This window comes from Oncorhynchus keta, chromosome 11 (assembly GCF_023373465.1).
Source record: "Oncorhynchus keta strain PuntledgeMale-10-30-2019 chromosome 11, Oket_V2, whole genome shotgun sequence".
NCBI classification, from domain to species: domain Eukaryota; kingdom Metazoa; phylum Chordata; class Actinopteri; order Salmoniformes; family Salmonidae; genus Oncorhynchus; species Oncorhynchus keta.
Genome location: NC_068431.1, coordinates 33,187,275 through 33,208,382, shown reverse-complemented (window position 1 = coordinate 33,208,382; position 21,108 = coordinate 33,187,275). Strand labels below are relative to the sequence as shown.

The window sequence follows — 21,108 nt, the reverse complement described above, 5'->3', positions numbered from 1 at the left end:
AAATGGCTACCCAGACTATTTGCATTGCCCTCCCTCCCATTTTACACCACTGATACTCTCTGTTATTATCTATGCATAGTCACTTTAATAACTCTACCTACATGTACATATTACCACAATTACCTGTACCAGTAGCCCCTGTATATAGTCTCGCTATTGTTATTTTACTTCTGCTCTTTACTGCTCTTTAACTACTTGTTACTTTTATTTATTATTTTTTAAACTGCATTGTTGGTTTGGGGTAAGCATTTCACTGTAAGGTCTACACCGGTTGTATTCGGAGCATATGACTAATAAAATTTGATTAGACTTCCTCAATTCCAATACTATGACGACACGATAGGAAAGATGGTTTAGTTTAGAAACTTAGGAACTGAGCTCAAGTTCAGTGTATCCTATCACCTATGAAATACTGTACCTTCACACCTAGAATAAAAACCTCCAGGCTTGCGTCCTGTCAATTTAGATTTTTTTTTTAAACATTTAGAATTACAGGGGGCAGTTAGGGAAAAAAACTAATCCCGTCCAAATCGTCCTCTGGGATAACAGACATTCTTGAGTAATAATTACATAGTCAACATGCGAAAAGGTCTTTGGGCATGTGTATGCGATGCATACATGTGTCACGTAAAGAGAGCAAGGGTTGAGGGAATAGGGAATGTTTTTCCTAAAAACACATAGGATGTGTCAACATATGGAAAAATACATGTTTAAAAATGTCGACCAACGTTTGGACAAAAGAACAGACGACTCTTGCCAAAGCAGCAGCTACTCTTACTGGGGTCCAGCAAAATTAAGGCAGTTATATACAATTTTAAAAAATTACACAGTGTGCCCTCAGACGAGCACTTTATAACCACAAACTTAATGTGTACGGGTGTGTATGTTATCCTGTGTGTGTATGCGTGCCTGTGGCTGTGTGTGTCTCTTTAGTTTTATTTGCGCGAGAGTAAACAAGGGATATACAACAATACAGATTTTAAAAAATATTTTTAAAAAACAGTGTGCTGATGTGGTTGGAAGCCCATGGGTGTATATGAAAATCACACCACAAAAAAAGTCCACGCTTTTGCATAAGGTGTAGTTTTATAATTTTTTAAAACCTGATTTTACTGCTTGCATGAGTAGGCAGTCATTGTAAATAAGAATGTGTTCTTAATAGACTTGCCTAGTTAAAATAAAAATTAATAAATGAGTTACTTGAAGTGAAATAGTTCCATGGATCTACGTAGTACTATGCGCCTCCCATAGTCTGTTCTGGCCTTGTGGACTGTGAAGAGAGCTCTGGTGGCATGTCTTGTGGTATGCATGGGTGTCTGATCTGTATGCTAGTAGTTTAAAACAGATCCCAAGGTGCATTCAAGTAGGGATGAAGTCTCTCCTCTACTTTGAGCCAGGAGAGATTGACATGCATATTATTAATGTTAGTTCTCTGTGTACATTTATGGCCCAGCCCTATTCTAGGCCATTTGCAATTTTCCTTAGTCCCGTTGCGACAAAACTAGGGCCTGTAGGAGCTGCCTTAAGAAAGCAGAGTAATGCTTTATTATGGACAGACCTCTCCCCATCATAGCTACTGTTGCTTCAATGTGTTTTGACCATGACCTCAAAGTGCTCAATTTCCAAATTATTCATTACAAGATTTGGTTGAGTTTTAGAGTTTAGTGAATGATTTGTCCCAAATACAATTATTTTAGTTTTAGGAAAATGTAGGACTAGCTTATTCCTTGCCACACACTCTGAAACTAACTGCAGCTCTTGTTAAGTGTTGCAGTGATTTCACTTGCTGTGGTAGCTGACGTGTATAGTGTGGAATCATCAGCAGACACACAGGCTTTACTCAGAGCCAGTGGCAGGTCATTAGCAAAGATTCAAAAAGTAAGGGTCCTAAACAGCTGTCAGGGGAATGCCTGACTCTACTTGGATTATGTTGGATGCTTCCTTTAAAGAACACCCTCATGGTTCTGTTAGACAGGTAAGTCTTTATCCACAATATTGCAAGGGATGTTAAACCATAGCACATAGTCTTCTGCTGGAAAAGGTATGATCGATAATGTCAAAAGCTGCAATGAAGTCTAACAAAACAGCTCCCACAATTGTTTTATAATCAATTCCTCTCAGCCAATCAGTTGTTTGTGTAAGTGCCATACATGTTGAATGCCCTTCCATATAACTATGATGAAAATCTGTTAATTTGTTTACTGTGAAATAGCATTGTATCTGGTCAATCCCCCCAAAATCTAAAAGTTTACTAAGGGTTAGTAACAGGTGGTCAGCTGTTTGTGCCAGTAAAGGGTGATTTGCTATTCTTGGGTAGCAGAATGACTATTGCTTCCCTTCAGGTCTGAGGGCACACACATTCCTGTAGGCTTAGATTGAAGAGATGGCAAATAGGAACGGCAATTTCGTCCGCTATTATTCTCAGTAATTTTCCATTTAAGTTATCAGACCCAGGTGGCTTGTCATTTTTGATTGAAGAAATATTAGTCTCCTCTTTCACACTCACTTTACAGAATTCAAAAATATAAACGCTTGTATTTCATAATTCGGTCAGTTATGAATAGATGTGTCGCCTCAAGACTTGTTGTTGGCATGTCATGCCTAAATTTGCTAATCTTGCCAATGAAAAATGTATTAAAGTAGATGGCAATACAAGTGGGTTTTGTGACGAATGAGCCATCTGATGCAATGAATGATGGAGCCGAGTTCGCCTTTGTGACTAAAATGTCATTTAAGGTGCTCAAAATCTTTTTACTATCATTATTTATATAATGTCTTTGTTTCATAGTATAGTTTATTTATTATTCAGTTTAAATCACATAATTTCTCAATTTATAATTTATTTGCTAATCGGCTGTGAATTCCTCATCAATCCACATGGATTTAACAGTTTTTAGTCATTTTCTTAAAATGCGTGAATACTTATTAGTAACTGGAATAAGCAATTTCATAAATACGACTGGTTGCTCCTCAATTTACAGTCGTGACCAAATGTTTTGAGAATGACAAATATTAATTTTCAAAGTCTCCTGCTTCAGTGTCTTTAGATATTTTTGTCAGATGTTATTATGGAATACTGAACTATAATTACAAGCATTTTATAAGTGTCAAAGGCTTGACAATTACATGAAGTTGATGCAAAGAGTCAATGTTTTGCAGGTTGACCCTTCTTTTTCAAGACCTCTGCAATCCGCCCTGGTATGCTGTCAATTAACTTCTGGGCCACATCCTGATTGCAGGCCATTCTTGCATAATCAATGCTTGGAGTTTGTCAGAATTTGTGGGGTTATGTTTGTCCACCCGCCTCCTGAGGATTGACAACAAGTTCTCAATGGGATTAATGAGGGGATTCATCAGAGAAAATATGACTTCACCCCAGCAAACTCTGTACTGGTAGTGCCCCAATCCCGATGTTGAATCAACATTAGGAGACGGTCCTGGCACTTGCTGGACTTTCAAGGGCGTCCTGAAGCCTTCTTCACAGCAATTGAACCGCTCTCCTTGAAGTTCTTGATGATCCGATAAATGGGTGATTTAGGTGCAATCTTACTGGCAACAATATCCTTGCCTGTGAAGCCCTTTCTGTGCAAAGCAATGATGACAGCACATATTTCCTTGCAGGTAACCATGGTTGACAGAGGAAGATCAATGATTCCAAGCACCACCCTCCTTTTAAAGCTTCCAGTCTGTTATTTGAACACAATCAGCATGACAGAGTGATCTCCAACCTTGTCCTCTTCACCACTCACACCTGCGTTAACGAGAGAATCATTGACATGATGTCAGCTGATCCTTTTGTGGCAGGGCTGAAATGCAGTGGAAATGTTTTTGGGGGATTCAGTACATTTGCATGGCAAAGAGGGTCTTTGCAATTATTTGCAATTCATCTGATCACTCTTCATAACATTCTGGAGTACATGCAAATTGCCATTATACAAACCGAGGCAGCAGATTTTGTGAAAATGTATATTTGTGTCATTCTCAAAACTTTTGACCTCGACTGTACACCACAGAAGAGCAACTATTATTTACATCGTCAACATAGAAATCACTACAAAACATATTGTATGACCTTTCATTTTCCAAGATATGGCTACTATATTATGATAACTACATCCGATCGATTTGGATACTGCTTTAGAGCAGATTTCTTCAGAATCTGTAAAGATGTGATTTATACATGTGGATGATTTAATTCCTGTGCTATTTGTAAATACCCTGGTAGGTTGACTGATATCCTGAACCAGGTTGCAGGCACTGGTTACAGTTTGGAGCTTTTTCTTGAGTGGGCAGCTTGATGAAAGCCAGTCAATACTTAGGTCACGCAGAAAAGATACCCCTCTATTGATATCACATACATTATCAAGCATTTCACACATAATATCCAGATATGGACTGTTAGCACTTGGCGGTCTATAGCAGCGTCCCACAAGAATGGCCTTAAGTTGAGGCAGGTGAACCTGTAGCCATATTACTTCAACAGCATTTGAAATGAGATTCTCTCTAAGCAGATATGTGACTGAATATAAACGGCACCACAACCACCGTTGGGATTCCTACCTCTTCTCAAGAAGTTGAAACCATGCATTGCTAACACTGTATCAAAGGTATTATCTAAGTCAGTTTCAGTGTTATCTGCACTAGCACGTTATTGATTTCATGAACCTTGCTTCTTAAGCTAAATATGTTAATGTAGGCTATTTTTTGCACATTTCTGGGATTCTTGATTGTATTTATTGCTTTACTGGGAGGCTTATCAGCAGTAGACATGACTGTGATATTTCTGTTTTAGCTGTACAGAGTGAGCTGCACTGAGGGGCCTTCCTACTAGGGCAAACTGCCTCAGTGTTAACAGTATAACTTAGGTTCATAGATGGATGATTACTGCACACAATAGCCGTAGGAGTTAGGGGAGTTAGAGGGACATACAGTGCATTCGGAAACTATTCAGACCACTTGACTTTTCCACATTTTGTTACGTTACAGCCTTATTAAAAAATGTATTCAATTGTCAATCTACACACAATTACCCCACAATGACGAAGCAAAAACAGGTTTTTAGAAATTTTATCAAAGTTATTAAAAAATGAAGCTGAAATATCACATTTACATAAGTATTCAGACCCTTTACTCAGTAATTTGTTGAAGCACTGTTGGCAGCAATTATAGCCTCAAGTCTTCTTGGGTTACATATCCAACCTAGTTGGAACTGTGCTGAAAGAACAAACGGTTCAGATCAGCACGATAGTGTGAAAATGGTGTAAGACAGACTCACCACCATGGCTCTGATGTTGAGAGCCTGGGAGGGGTTTATCTGACACAGCTTCTGTCCTGCACCTCCCACCCATGCTCTCCTCATCCTGACATTCCCCATTCTTCAATAGGCCCCTGCACACACAGTAGAGATATTGGTTCCAACATTATGTAGAGAAGGGTTCTTTTCTGAGGATATGGAAAGCTTTATGGAATCCCAAAGCACATTTAAAAAAAAAGAGTTTTGAAATAATGGGATTTGATCAGATTATTCAATGAATCCATAGTTTTATTTAGCAGAGTTGGCACTTATTGGTACTTGAACGTTGGAATAATAACAAAGGACATCAGTATTTTCAAAGACGCATGAAGACATTGTTCCATGTTTTTATAGACCACAGTGCTCCACTTATTGACCTTCTCTCAAGGATCTGCACTATTACTACCACCAGAGCGTTTTATTGTCTATTTGTGATGCCTTCCATGTCTGTAGCAGTGCATTATGTCATAGCTGACGGACTGCTTACAGAAATACAATGAACCATGGTATCATTACTCATTTATTTGCCTGTAATAAGATCTAATAGCTCTCAAAAGCTACTGCACTTTAACAAGGCTTCTCTTTTTGGCCTGTTCTTCACTGCAGCTGTCAGTTTAAAAGGCCAAATGTTTATGGTCAACTGAGATGGTGACTGAAAGGATATTAGCTTCCATCTCCGCTACTTACAGAGAATTGCATATGCCATAAAATACTCAGAGCAACTGAGTTAGTTACCGCTTCATGTTATAGGCTAGGCTATGCAATGCCTCGAGACAGGGTCCATTTCCCGACCGTATCACCAACTTAAAGTGATTCATTTAAATGCGATACAATAAAAGAGGCCAATTCCAATAACAAGCCATGAGGATTCACTAATGTTCAGCACTATGTAATGTAACGCTGCCTACCGACTGACTTCTTCATCCCTTATCGCTTCGCTAACGCAAATAAGCTATTGACTCAGACCTGAGCTCTGGGGGATAAGGAGGCACTAGAGAGACAACTAGAGGCGCTAGATCTCCATTTCCTCCTTCATAATGTGTATTTTAAAGCAGAGAACACACACACACACACAGGCCCTGTAGCGAGACAATCATATGCATCATCAATATTATAAGGAGAATACATTAACATTAGACTAGTCCTACCTCCTGGGGTTGAAACATTGTCCAACTACGAGTGGAAATACCTAAAAGAGGTGACAGGAAAAAAACAGGAAATAGCCAGCCAACGTCAATAATTCTCTGCCTAGAATTACAATGAGATCTATTAGATTAAGTATACTCCCTCTAGGATGATTTTGCCAAGCATATGTCAGGCTCCGGGCACAATAAAACCAAATAGCCATTAATACTAATGGATTAGTTGACTAATGAAAGCTAAACAGTTTGTGCACCATACTATAAGAGCCCAGACATAAAACATAAAACATGAGACACCACACCATCCATGAAGCAGCCTGTGTAGAGGCAGACCGTGTAGTAAACTTGTCTACATCTTACAAATCATTATCCAAGAAATGTTGCATTTCTCTCCAAACAAATACAAAACAGCATTTTCAGATAAGACAACTGAAAACTTGGTCAGATGTTACATTCCTACATTATATAGAGCAGGGGTGATCAAACTTTTTTAGCTTGAGAGCTACTTTCAAATGATTAAACATGTCACAAACTACTCAATTTTCCCCTAGCTTTCAAATAGGCACTCTTTGTATTTTCTGAAATTGTAATTCCCATTTAATTGCGCATTTTCGAGAGGAATGTTCTCATCAAGAGACGTTTTTGCTGCTGCATGTATCATGACAGAGTCTACAAAACAAAAGCCCTTCCGACCGTGCTTCTACACCTGCATTGCTTGCTGTTTGGGGTTTTAGGCTGGGTTTCTGTACAGCACTTTGAGATATCAGCTGATGTACGAAGGGCTATATAAATACAATTTTATTGAATTTGATTGATTGATTGATACTAATACAGCCTTGATATAATTCTGCCAGGTAAGCCTACTTTGCAGTTTACATTTAATTGAGAAGGTTTTTGGGAAAATCTACTCAGAAGACAGTTATCATTATCGCTAACTGGCTACACAAAGTGAATGATTGACAAATGCGCACACCTGACAAACGGGGCATTATTGCTGGAAATTAATTTGCATATATTGTGTTATGTTTGGCTTTTTAAGCCAATTGTGGCTAACCAGGGGTGGGATAATGTCAATTTGGATTTGATTGGATAGTAGCCGGGATTTTGAGGTGTCTGATACTTCATGACAGTTTGTGATGGAACAATTGAAGAACATATGCACTTCCAGAATTGTTTGGCGAGCTACTCATAGGTGGCTGTGAGCTACTGGTAGATCGCGATCAACTTGTTGGAGATATAGAGAGATGCGACTTTAGGAACCATACCTCATTGGAATCAGCCACCTGGAAGACAAAACATGAAATATAAACTGAGCAAGAAAAACTGGGTGTACACTAACGACAGGCCAAATCAACCACTTGAATGTTACATGTAGATCCAATCAAATTTGATTAGTCACATGTGCCGAATACAACAGGTTACAATGAAATGCTTACTTACAAGCCCCTAACCAACAGAGCAGTTAAAAAAAAATATGGATCGAAATAAGAGATAAAAGTAACAAGTAATTAAAGAATAGCAGTAAAAAATAAAATAACAATATAAACAGGGGGGTGCTGGTACAGAGTCAATGTACGGGGGTACTGGTTAGTTGAGGTGGTATGTACATGTAAGTAGAGTTCATTAAAGTGACTATGCATAGATGACAACAGAGAGTAGCAGTGGTGTGGAGAGGGGGGGGGGCAATGCGAATAGTCTGGGTAGCCATTTGACTAGATGTTCAGGAGTCTTATGGCTTGGGGGGTAGAAGCTGTTTAGAAGCCTCTTGGACCTAGACTTGGTGCTCCGGTACCACTTGCCGTGGGGTAGCAGAGAAAACAGTCTATGACTAGAGTGGCTTCAGTCTTGGACCATTTTTAGTGCCTTCCTCTTGACACCACCTGGTATAGAGGTCATAGATGGCAGGAAGCTTGGCCCCAGTGATGTAGTACACACTACCCTCTGTAGTGCCTTGCGGTCGGAGTCCGAGCAGTTGCCATACCAGGCAGTGATGCAACCTATTAGGATGCTCTCGATGGTGTTGCTGTAGAACCCAGGGGAAGCAGTGAGGGGAGCGACCTGAACCTTAAGTCACTGTTCTAGCAGGCTACCACCCACTCTACCTTGCACCTTAGAGAGACTGCTGCCCTATGTACATAGAGTCATTGAACACTGGTCATTTGAATAATATACACTGTATTGTAGTCATGGCTCATCCTATATAACTACTGCTGTACACACTTTTTCTATTCATATACTGTCCATGCTGACTTACACACCATTATTCCGGTCTCTGACATTGCTCATTCTGATATTTCTTAATGTCTTAATTTAAATGTTTTATGGATTGTGTGTGTATTCTGTTGTTTTGTATTGCTAGGTATTTACTGCACAAGCATTTCACTGCACCTGCAATGACATTTGCAAATCTGTGCATGCAACTAATAAACTTTGATTTGACATTACCTTGTTCATGATGGTCAGTAGTTCACTGAGCACCAGTCTGAGTCTCCTGAGAGGGTCACTGTGTTCAAAAAATAATAATTATAATTATGTCATTCTCCCCCTGAACAAGGCCACTGTTCATAGGCCATCATTGAAAATAAGAATTTGTTCTTAACTGTTCTTAAAATAAAGGTTAAATACAAATAAAATAAACTCCAGGCTGAGACACCAGGATGGTCTCTCCATTATAGCCAACAGCCTTGTGCCTATCAGAGAACACCCCTACATCAGAACTGTCAGCCAATAGTGGACAGTTTGAAGTGTGACTGACTTGGAGTTACATTGTGTTGTTTAAGTGTTCCCTTTATGTTTTTGAGCAGTTTATATTTTTTTAACCCTTTTGAGTGGTATCCAACTGGTAGTTAGTAAAGTCTTGTCTCATCGCTGCAATGTCCTCTGAAACACAACCCAACCAAGCTGCTTCTTGACACAATGCCCAATTAACCCAGAAGCACCAATGTGTCAGAGGAAACACTTGTCAGCATGCACTGGGCACGGCCCACCACAGGAGCCGCTAGAGCATGATGGGACAAGGACATCCCTGCCGGCCAACCCCTAACTCAGACGACACTGGGCCAATTGTGCACTGCCCCATGGGTCTCTCAGTCTCAATCAGCTGTGACAGAGCCTGGACTTGAACCCAGAATCTCTAGAGGCACAGCTCGCACTGCAATGCAGTGCCTTAGACCACTGCGCCACTCGGGAGGCTGACTGACTTTCTTGATGTCTATAGTATTCTCTCTGGTATGCAATCTGGTTTCCACTCAGGTTATGGATGTCCTCAATGATGTCACCATTGCCCTTGATTCTAAGAAATGTTGTGCTGCTATTTTTATTGACTTGGCCAAAGCTTTTGATATGGTAGACAATTCCATGTTTGTGGGCCGGCTAAGGAGTATTGGTGTTTCTGATGGGTTTATGGCCTGGTTTGCTAACTACCTCTCTCAAAGAATGCAGTGTATTTAGTCAGAAAATCTGCTGTCTCTAAAGTACATGTACTGCCCTAAAGTACATGTATGTTTTGCCAAAATTATATAATTACTCCTGTCTAAACAAGGATTGTTTCAATTGTTGTGTGGATTGTTTCAATGTGGGTCTGTGAAAAGCATCTAAAATATGTGTTAAGATAATGTGTCTAGAGTATAATTTAAAACGTTGCATCAAGAAGGGGAGGGAGGTGTGGTGAATATATTGTGCATCTCCAGAATGCATGAATATGTAGGGAGGAATCGGATATTTTCTACTGTTTTTATTTGTCGACTTGGCCTGTTTTTTACTTAGTTAATGATGCTGCCTACTGCTGCATTGGCCTATAGGCTATCTCTGAGTTCTATGTTCTCATTTATTTAGCTGCAATAGATCACATTGTCCATGTAGCAGAGGCTAGTTGAATTTAAACTTTTAGATTTTTATAACTTTATCTCCGATTTTTATGATTAACCACATGACAATAATTTTGAGAAACAAAAACGTTATTATTGTAATGAAACTGTTCCACGAAAATGTGTTTATATAAATATTCATAAGGAAGATCAGGCTCTGGATGGGTTCTTCATAGTAATAATGACAGATTGGTTACAGTCATTAACTAAACTGTAATATTGTGTTGGATTGCAGAATCTTGCAGAATCGGTTCTTCGTAGTAATAATGACAGATTGGTCACAGACCCGTTCTTGTGCCAGGTCTGGAATTTATTGCGGCCAGCAGGTCAAGTGAACAAATCACTCAGAAAAACGAATCATGACTCTTGAGTCAGTTAAAAGAGTCATTCAAAAAGAACGAATCGTTATTTGGTAGGGGCCAAAATGAGTGGTTTGGGATTCTCATGCTACGTTCAAAACAACTGGGAACTTAGAAAAATACGAGGTCAAATCACGATGTCAGTGATCTTCAGGTCGGAAAGTTGGAGCTCTAGAAAGAGGCCAGTGAACTCACTGAAGTCTGAGATTTTCGAGTTCCCTGTTGTTTTGAACGACAGTAATGTTGACTGCTTGAACTTGACAAAAATCATGTCATCAAAGGTCCTGATGTTGCTTTGCACCAACGGCATGCAGCCATCACCTGTATTGTGGGAGGAACTATTTGTCAACCAAACACTCGATTTGGACTATGAACAAAACAGAAAGGTAATGTAGCACTAAAAATATATATATATATACAGTATATATATATATGTATATGAATAGAGGTCTATTTACACACAAAAGCAGACCATAGTAGTACATCTTGATGATAAAAAATGTCTTGCAAGTATATGCATGAATACACCACGCGGTGTCAAATTAGGATTTTACTGAAAGTACAGTTTTATTCTGAACAGGTGAAGATACAAGATATGATGTTCCTCTGCACAAATAAACACTGCATATCTAATGGGAACCCATCCATTTGGCCAAAGTTATTCATTTACACCACACAGAAGTCAAATGTTGTTGGTCCAAATTAGAGGTCGACCGCTTAATCGGAATGGCCATTAATTAGGGCCGATTTCAAGTTTTCATAACAGTCGGAAATCTGTATTTTTGGGCACTGATTATTATTATTTTTTTACACCTTTATTTCATCTTTATTTAACTAGGCAAGTCAGTTAAGAACACATTCTTATGTTCAATGACGGCCTAGGAATGGTGGGTTAACTGCCTCGTTCAGGGGCAGAAAGACAGATTTTCACATTGTCAGGTCGGGGACCCAATCTTGCAAACTTACAGTTAACTAGTCCCAACGCAATAACGACCTGCCTCTCTCTCGTTGCACTCCACAAGGAGACTGCCTGTTACGCAAATGCAGTAAGCCAAGGTAAGTTGCTAGCTAGCATTAAACTTATCTTATAAAAAACAATCAATCATACTCACTAGTTAACTACACATGGTTGATGATATTACTAGATATTATCTAGCTTGTCCTGCGTTGCATAAAATCCAACTGAGCATACAAGTATCTGACTGAGCATACAAGCATCTAGCAATCTGACTGAGCGTCGGTAGGCAGAAGCAGGCTCGTAAACATTCATTCAAACCACACTTTCGTGCGTTTTGCCAGCAGCTCTTCTTGTGCATCAAGCATTGCGCTGTTTATGACTTCAAACCTATCAACTCCCGAGATGAGGTCACGAGGTGAAATGGCTGGCTAGTTAGCGCGCTACTAGCGTTTCAAACTTCACTCGCTCTGAGCCTTGGGGTGGTTGTTTCCCTTGCTCTGCATGGGTAATGCTGCTTCGAGGGTGGCTGTTGTCGTTGTGGTGCTGGTTCGAGCCCAGGGAGGAGCGAGGAGAGGGATGGAAGCTATACTGTTACACTGGCAATACTAAAGTGCCTATAAGAACATCCAATAGTCAAAGGTTAATTAAATACAAATGGTATAGAGGGAAATACTCCTATAATAACTACAACCTAAAACTTCTTTCCTGGGAATATTGAAGACTCATGTTAAAAGGAACCACCAGCTTTCATATGTTCTCATTTTCTGAGCAAGGAACTGAAACGTTAGCTTTCTTACATAGCACATATTGCACTTTTACGTTCTTCTCCAACACTTTGTTTTTGCATTATTTAAACCAAATTGAACTTGTTTCATTATTTACTGGAGGCTAAATTTATTTCATTGATGTATTAAATCAAGTTAAAATAAGTGTTCATTCAGTATGGTTGTAATTGTCATTATTACAAATACATTTTTTAAATCGGCCGATTAATCGGTATCGGCTTTTTGGGTCATACAATAATCGGTTTCGGCGTTGAAAAATCAATCGGTCGACCTCTAGTCCAAATGCATCTGTTATCACTCAGAAATGGTGCCAAAAAGCAAAACCTCAAGAGCAAATTGGGATTTGTATGGATAAGAAGTAGTATAGAGGGATGTGCTGAATCTGAAAGGAACCATTCTTGCTCTATTCTTTTTTCTTTCTCCATCAAGATCTGTCACCAGACAGGGGTCAAATGTGAGGTCAGCTACATCAAAGAGAAGCCAATAGTTTTCTTCCACTCCACTATTGGCGTCCTTGTCAAATAGTTGCACATCACAATCACTCACCCAATAAGCAAGAACCACAACACACAAGCACATGTAAAATTAAGTTGACACACTTTATTCCTAGAACAGAAGCCGCACCACCCATCGCTGGCATGGCATTCATATATAATTATCTATATATATATATATATTGCCGTTTGGTTTGTGTGTCTAAATGTGTGGTATAAAATACTATATACGACAATGTACCTCTTTATTTGAACACAGTGAACTTCATTGCTGTACAAGTCCTCGGCTGCTACAGCTTAGCTGTAAATCCTCCACGCACAAAGGCATGGACATAATTCTCCAATCTACTTCTTCTGTACATCGTGACAATACAAATATTCTGTCCCCAATACAAAATATAATACTCTAAAAGCAACCTACTGCAACTTTATTTAATTTTTCTGGGTGTTTGTTTGTTTTTTAATTAAGATTATTACATATATCTTAGACAAGTTGCTTAAAAAGCAGGAAGGTGATATAAACCTTCTATATTTTATATATATATATATATATATAAATAAATAAAAGAGTTTTAGAAATAAGACAAATGATACAATTAAAACTTATAATAAATAAGATAGATGCAGGCATTTCATTTGGATTACATTTCTTCCAAAGGAAAAAAGTGAATATTTCGGGTCTTAAAACCAAAGATCCATTCTCGAGTTGTTGTTCACTGAAATGTCCCTTTTCTTCCAATATTTTACAGACGTTTTCCAAAAGGACTATCTGACTATGGATCTTTCTTTTCTCTTGTTCCTGTTATTAGCATAACCCGTTCCAGAAATCTCCCTCTTTTTCTTCCTCCTCCTCTTCCTTCTTCATCTTCTTGTGTGTGTCACAGTGGCAGGAGCAGACTGAGCCGTTTCTATGACCCGTTTCTATTGCCCGTTGTTATGGCTGAGGGCTTTCTTCAATCCGGAAGCCCTCTGATCTCCTATTCAGATCTAGATCCAGACAACGCATAGTGAAGTCCAACACTGCAGTCCAGCATCAGCCTGTCAGGTTGGAATTTCCTTAGGCGTGTCCCCTCCTCTTCTCCTACTCCCCCTCAGGCTATTTGTTACAACATGTTCATGATGAAGTTGTACATCTGGTTGAGCACCACAAAGTGGATGGGCAGACAGGAGCGCCGGTCCTGCGTTGCGGGGTCACACGTCAACCAAGAGAGGGCATTGTACTGCTCCAGCACAAATCTGAAGGGGGGAGGAGAGAGAAGAGTGGGAGGAAGAGGAGAGAGGGAGGACGAGAGATAAAACACGTGTTATTCACAATGAACACCTCTCAAAGAGAGCAAAAACCTTGAGATCATGTGGAATACTTCACTCTCTCTTTCATAAGCACATTAGATACACAGACAGGCTCGGACATTTTTTTATATCTTCAATGGCTGAGCTGTGGATGAGATTCACCATGAGACTACAGAGTGCATGTGTGACCACAGAGTGTAGTATGTGTGGCTGCAGGTTGTGTGTGTGTGTGTGTGTGTGTGTGTGTGTGTGTGTGTGTGTGTGTGTGTGTGTGTGTGTGTGTGTGTGTGTGTGTGTGTGTGTGTGTGTGTGTGTGTGTGTGTGTGTGTGTGTGTGTGTGTGTGTGTGTGTGTGTGTGTGTGTGTGGCTGCAGATTGTGTGTGACTGCAGAGTGTGTGTGGGTGTGTGTTTACCTGAGTACGTCCGAGGTCTGATTGGAGTCAAGGGGATGGGAGTGTTTGCTGTGCAGCAGTTCATCTGATTGCACTGAAGACACGTGGAGGTGCAGAGAGGCCTGAGCATCGACAATACAACACACACAGGGAGTCAGTGACAGGCCTAGTTAAGCCATTCACACAGTAATATCAGAGCAAATGTCAGTCAATCGCTGATATTCTGAGCAAGTGAATATTAATACAGGTCTAAAGAAAAGGATGTTTCAATTAACTCTGAGTGTTTGATATGCCAACTGCAGGCTTTAGTCTGTCAACTCCTATCAGTAGAAAACAATCCTTTTAAAAAAGGACCATTAATAAGTACTAGCTAGCATAAAATCAGAATACATATAATAACGCAGGAGTGAGGGCTGGCAGAGGTTGTCTGACAGGTATACCTTGAGGAAAAGAGGACACTGGTTCTGAGCTTGAGGGCAGGCTGACCAGAACCAGTCAGGCAGTGCGCCGGCTTTGGCTGTGGACACAAAGTAGCCCAGGGCCAGGGGCTGCTGCAGGATGTTAGGCGCTTCATCATGGGATTCCATCCGATCCGTACTCTGGCCCTGGAAGGGAGGAGGAGTTAGTCTCTGGCTTGTTATAATGTACAACAGGGCTATACAACTGGTGGCCCACAGGCTAGATCCGTACCGTTTATTCATTTACACTGGCCCTTTGAAAAATCCTGAACATTAATCAAATCTGGAAAACAATCCCTGCCAAAATCTGATGTTCAGTGCCAAAATCTGATGTTCAGTGCCAAAATCTGATGTTCAGTGCCAAAATGACAATAACTATGGTGGTTGTCTAGTGTGGTTCCTATCGGTTTTCAGCGCGTATATGGCATGTTGATAATATTTTCTTCATATGAATTTGGCTCGAGCATTTGAACAGTTTAAACTAAAATATTATGACTACTTTCCTGAAAGCTACGACTCTAAGGAACTCATAAGTGACTTCTGTTTCCCTCTCTGATACCCACAAGGACTCCTTAGAAGAGAGTGTGACAAAAACACACCGAATGACTGTGTCACGCGCTGATCTGTTTCACATGTCCTCATTATTGTCTCCACCCCCTCCAGGTGTCACTTGTTTTCCCCAGTGTATTAATCCCTGTGTCTCTCTGTGCCAGTTCGTCTTGTATGTTTCCAAGTCAACCAGTGGTTTTCCCGTTCTCCTGACTTTTGCATTCTTATTTTTCTAGTCCTCCCAGTTTTGACACTTGCCTGTTTCTGGAATTTGTACCCGCCTGCCTGACCATTCTGCCTGCCTTGACAATGAGCCTGTCTGCCACTCTGTACCTCCTGGACTCTGATCTGGGTTTGACCTTTTTGCCTGTCCACGACCATTCTCTTGCCTACCCCTTTGGATTAATAAAAATTGAAAGACTCCAACCATCTGCCTCCTGTATCTGCATTTGGGTCTCACCTTGTGCCTTAATAGACTGAGGGGAATGAATTCCAAATATACTTATTTTAGACTGGAATTTGGCATTACCTGATATGACATATACTACAATCTTGTGGACACACATTCAAATGAGTGGATTTGTCTATTTCAGCCACACTCATTGCTGACAGGTGTATAAAACTGAGCACACAGTCATGCAATCTCCATAGACAAACATTGGCAGTAGAATGGCCTGTACTGAAGAGCTCAGTGACTTTCAACGTGATAGGATGCCACCTCACCAACAAGTCTGTTAGCTTCACGAAATGAGTTTCCATGGCCGAGCAGCCGCATATAAGCCTAGGTTCACCATGCGGAATGCCAATTGTCAGCTGGAGTGTGATGGCTGGCGCGGAGGGGATGGCTGTCGTTTTACATGTTTCTAACCAACTTTGCTATTTTGTTCGTTTTTCCCCCACATTTTTAAAACTCTTTGTAACTTCTGTAACTCTATTTGTCAATAACTGCTGGTGCGTGAAGTCTAATATATATTAAAGAAGTCTCAAGTTTTTGAGGTTAGAGTACCTTATGATAAGCTGTCGACCACACTATCTACCAAGAGAGTTTACATCTATATTATTAGTAGCCGTCTATTTACCACCACAAACTGCTGGCACTTATACTGCACTCAACCAACTCTATAAGGCCATAAGCAAACAAGAAAATGCTCATCCAGAAGCGGAGCGCCTAGTGGCCGGGGCCTTTAATGCAGGCAAACCTACCACCTTTACTCCACACAGAGACACATACAAAGCTCTCCATCGTCCTCCATTTGGCAAATATGAACTTAATTCTTTCCTCCTGATTTCGGCTTACAAACAAATTATAAAGCAGGAAGTACCAGTGACTTCCTCAATACAGAAGTGGTCAGATGACGCAAATGCTAAGCTACAGGACTGTTTTGCTAGCACAGACTGGAATATTTTCCCGGGATTCATCCAATGGCATTGAGGAGTATACCACCTCAGTCATCAGCTTCATCAATAAGTGCATCGACTACGTCGTCCCCACAGTGGCCATACGTACATATCCCAACCAGAAGCCATGGATTATAGGCAACATCAGCACCAAGCTAAAGGCTAAAGCTTCCGCATTCAAGGAGTGGGACACTAATCCGGACGCTTATAAGAAATCCTGCTATGCCCTCAGACAAACCATCAAACAGGCAAAGTTTAAATACAGGACTAAGATTGAATCCTACTACAACGGCTCTGATTCTCGTCGGATGTGGCAGGGCTTGAAAACTATTATGGACTGCAAAGGGAAAACCAGCTGCGAGCTGCCCAGTGACGTGAGCCTACTAGACAAACTAAATGCCTTTTATGCTCGCTTTGAGGCAAGCAACACTGAAGCATGCATGAGAGCACCAGCTGTTCCGGACAACTGTGTGATCAAGCTCTCCATAGCCGATGTGAGCAAGACCTTTAAACAGGTCAACATTCACAAAGCCACTGGGCCAGACGGATTACCAGGATGTGTACTCAAAGCATGCGCTGACCAACTGGCAAGTGTCTTCACTGACATTTCAACCTCTCCCTGGCCAAGTCTGTAATACCTACATGTTTCAAACAGACCACCATAGGCCCTGTGCCCAAGATAGCGAAGGTAACCTGCCAAAATGATTACCGCCCGAAGCACTCACATCAGTAGCCATGAAAGGATTTGAAAAGATGGTCATGGCTCACATCAACACCATCATGCCAGAAACCCTAGACCCACTCCAATTCCCATACCGCCCCAACAGATCCACAGTTGACGCAATCTCAAACACACTCCACACTGCCCTTTCCCAGCTGGACAAAAGGAACACCTATGTGAGAATGCTGTTCATTGACGACAGCTCAGCGTTCAACACCATAGTGCCTACAAAGGTCATCACTAACCTAAGGCCCTGGGACTAAACACCTCTCTCTGCAACTGGATCCTGGACTTCCTGACGGGCTGCCCCCAGGTGGTAAGGGTAGGCTGAACACATCTGCCATGCTGATCCTCAACATATGGGTCCCCAGATCCTCAAAAAGTTCAACAGTTACCACCTGGTATTTCAACTTTTCGGCATCTGACCGTAAGGCGCTGCATCACTGGGGCCAAACTTCCTGACACCCAGGACCTATATACTAGGCGGTGTCAGAGGAAGGCCCAGAAAATTGTCAAAGAATCCAATCACTCAAGTCATAGACTGTTATTCTCTCTGCTACCTCACGGAAAGCGGTACCGGAGTGCCAAGTCTAGGACCAAAAGGCTCATTAACATCTTCTACCCCCAAGCCATAAGACTGCTGAACAACTAATCAAATGGCCACCTGGACTATTTACATTGGCCCCCCCCCTTTGTTTTTACACTGCTGCCACTCACTCTTTATTATCTATGCATAGTCACTTTACAAATTACCTCGATGAACCTTTTTTCCCGCACATTGACGCGGTACCGGTACCCCCTTGTTATTGTTATATAGATTTCTTGTGTTACCCATTGATTGATTTTTTTAAACTTTAGTTTATTTAGTAAATATTTTAACTATTTCTTGAACTGCAATGTTGGTAAAGGGCTTGTAAGTAAGCATTTCACGGTGCATGTGACATTTACATTTTGATTTGATTTGTAAAGCTCGCCACCACTAAACACTGGAGCAGTGGAAACGCGTTCTCTGGACTGATGAATCACGCTTCACCATCTGGCACTCCGATGGACAAATCTGGGCTACCTGGCCAAATACATAGTGTCAACTGTAAAGTATGGTGGAGGAGGCATAATGGTCTGGGGCTGTTTTTTATGGTTCGGGCTCGTCCCCTTAGTTCCAGTAACGGGAAATCTTAACGTGACAGCATACAATTACATTCTAGACAATTCTGTGCTTCCAACTTTGTGGCAACAGTTTGGGAAAGGCCCTTTACTGTTTCAGCATGACAATTGACAAATTGAAGTCCATACAGAAATGGTTTGTTGAGATCGAGATCAGTGTGGAAGAACTTGACTAGCCTGTACAGAGCCCTGACCTCAATCCCATAGAAAACATTAGGGATCCATTAGAAAGCCTACTGCGAGCCAGGCCTAATCGCCCAACATCAGTGCCCGACCTCACTAATGCTCTTGTGGCTGAATGGATGTAAGTCCCTCAGCATTGTGCCAACATCTAGTGGAAAGCCTTCCCAGAAGAGTGGAGGCTGTTATAGCAGCAAAAATGGGACAAACTTTATATTAATGCCGAGCAGGTGTCCACATACTTGTGTTATTTATTGAGATGCTTTGTTTTCAGATGATTTTAAAATGACCTAATTATTCTTAAGAAGTGTTTAATAGTTGCTTAACAAAAACAAAAAAATGATCAGCGAGTGTTGCACCTTTTCCTTTACAATGACCATCACATCTTTTGGTTGCATCTCAATTCACGTTGGTTGAGCGGCCTGGCCTCCACTTTCCTAATTACTTTTGTCAACATTTCATTTTAGGAAAAGTTATTTATTGGTGGTTGTGCGTTGCAGGTTTATACAGAATAATCGCATCTGGAAAATGTCTGACCTCCCTGCAATGAACCTTTTTTACATCTGGCCCCCAAAATAATATAGTTGAATAGCCCTGATGTACACTGTACAAGGCTATTGCTTTTTCATACAAAACAGATCAACTCCTCAATACTAAGTAACACTAGCATTGTCAATCCAACCATTTATCCCAAGCCAAATCGACTTTACTACACTGAACAAAAATATAAACGCAACATGCAACAATTCATGAGTTCGAGTTCCTATAAGAAAATCAGTCAATTGAAATAAATTCAATAGGCCTTAATCTATGGATTTTACATGACTGGGAATACAGATATGTTGGTCACAGATACCTTTAAAAAAAGTAGGGGCGTGGATCAGAAAAACTGTCAGTATTTGGTGTGAACACCATTTGCCTCATGCAGGGCAACACATCTCCTTCACATTGGGTTAATCAGGCTGTTGATTGTGGCCTGTGGAAAGTTGTCCCACTCCGTTTCAATGGCTGTGCGAAGTTGCTAGATATTGGCAGGAACTGGAACATGCAGTCGTACACATCGATCCAGAGCATCCCACATATGCTCAATGGGTGATATGTCTGAGTATGCAGGCCATGGAAAAACTGGGAAATTTTCTGCTTCCAGGAAATGTGTACAGATCCTTGCGACAGGAGGCAGTGTCACCCCCTCCAGGTGTCACCCATCTTCCCCATTATCCCCTGGGTACTTAGACCTGTGTTCTCTGTTTGTCTGTGCCAGTTCGTCTTGTTTGTCAAATCAACCAGCGTTTTGTCTCAGCTCCTGCTTTTCCCAGTCTCTCGTTTTCTTTCGCTCCTGGTTTTGACCCTTGCCTGTCCTGACTCTGAGCCCTGCCTGCCTGACCACTCTGCCTGCCCCTGAACCTGAGCCTGCTTGCCATCCTGTACCTTTGCCCCTACTCTGGATTACCGACCTCTGCCTGACCTGACACTGCCTGCAGTCCTGTACATTTGCCCCACTACTCTGGATTACCGACCTCTGCCTGACCTGACACTGCCTGCAGTCCTGTACATTTGCCCCACTACTCTGGATTACCGACCTCTGCCTGACCTGACACTGCCTGCAGTCCTGTACATTTGCCCCACTACTCTGGATTACCGACCTCTGCCTGACCTGACACTGCCTGCAGTCCTGTACATTTGCCCCACTACTCTGGATTACCGACCTCTGCCTGACCTGACACTGCCTGCAGTCCTGTACATTTGCCCCACTACTCTGGATTACCGACCTCTGCCTGACCTGACACTGCCTGCAGTCCTGTACATTTGCCCCACTACTCTGGATTACCGACCTCTGCCTGACCTGACACTGCCTGCAGTCCTGTACATTTGCCCCACTACTCTGGATTACCGACCCCTGCCTGCCTTGACCTGTTGTTTGCCCGCCCCTGTTGCTGTAATAAACATTGTTACTTCAACACAGTCTGCATTTGGGTCTTACCTGAAACATGATAAGCGGTGCATTATCATGCTGAAACATGAGGTGATGGCGGCATATGAATGGCATGACAATGACAAT

At 41.4% G+C, this 21,108-nt stretch overlaps 1 protein-coding gene across 2 annotated transcripts in view; it reads right to left on the bottom strand.

The window, feature by feature from the left end:
• Window positions 1-12,983: 12,983 nt before the first annotated feature.
• LOC118375299 (mediator of RNA polymerase II transcription subunit 13-like) overlaps window positions 12,984-21,108 on the bottom strand; it is a 140,566-nt gene continuing 132,441 nt past the window's right edge. For both annotated transcript variants that reach the window (XM_052457016.1, XM_052457018.1), the window contains exons 28-30: window positions 15,020-15,184; window positions 14,601-14,701; window positions 12,984-14,133 (exon numbers count right to left, since the gene is read on the bottom strand). In XM_052457016.1, coding sequence (XP_052312976.1) covers window positions 14,001-14,133; window positions 14,601-14,701; window positions 15,020-15,184 — 399 coding nt within the window. In that variant the 3' untranslated portion in view covers window positions 12,984-14,000. The remainder of the gene's footprint in view (window positions 14,134-14,600; window positions 14,702-15,019; window positions 15,185-21,108) is intronic.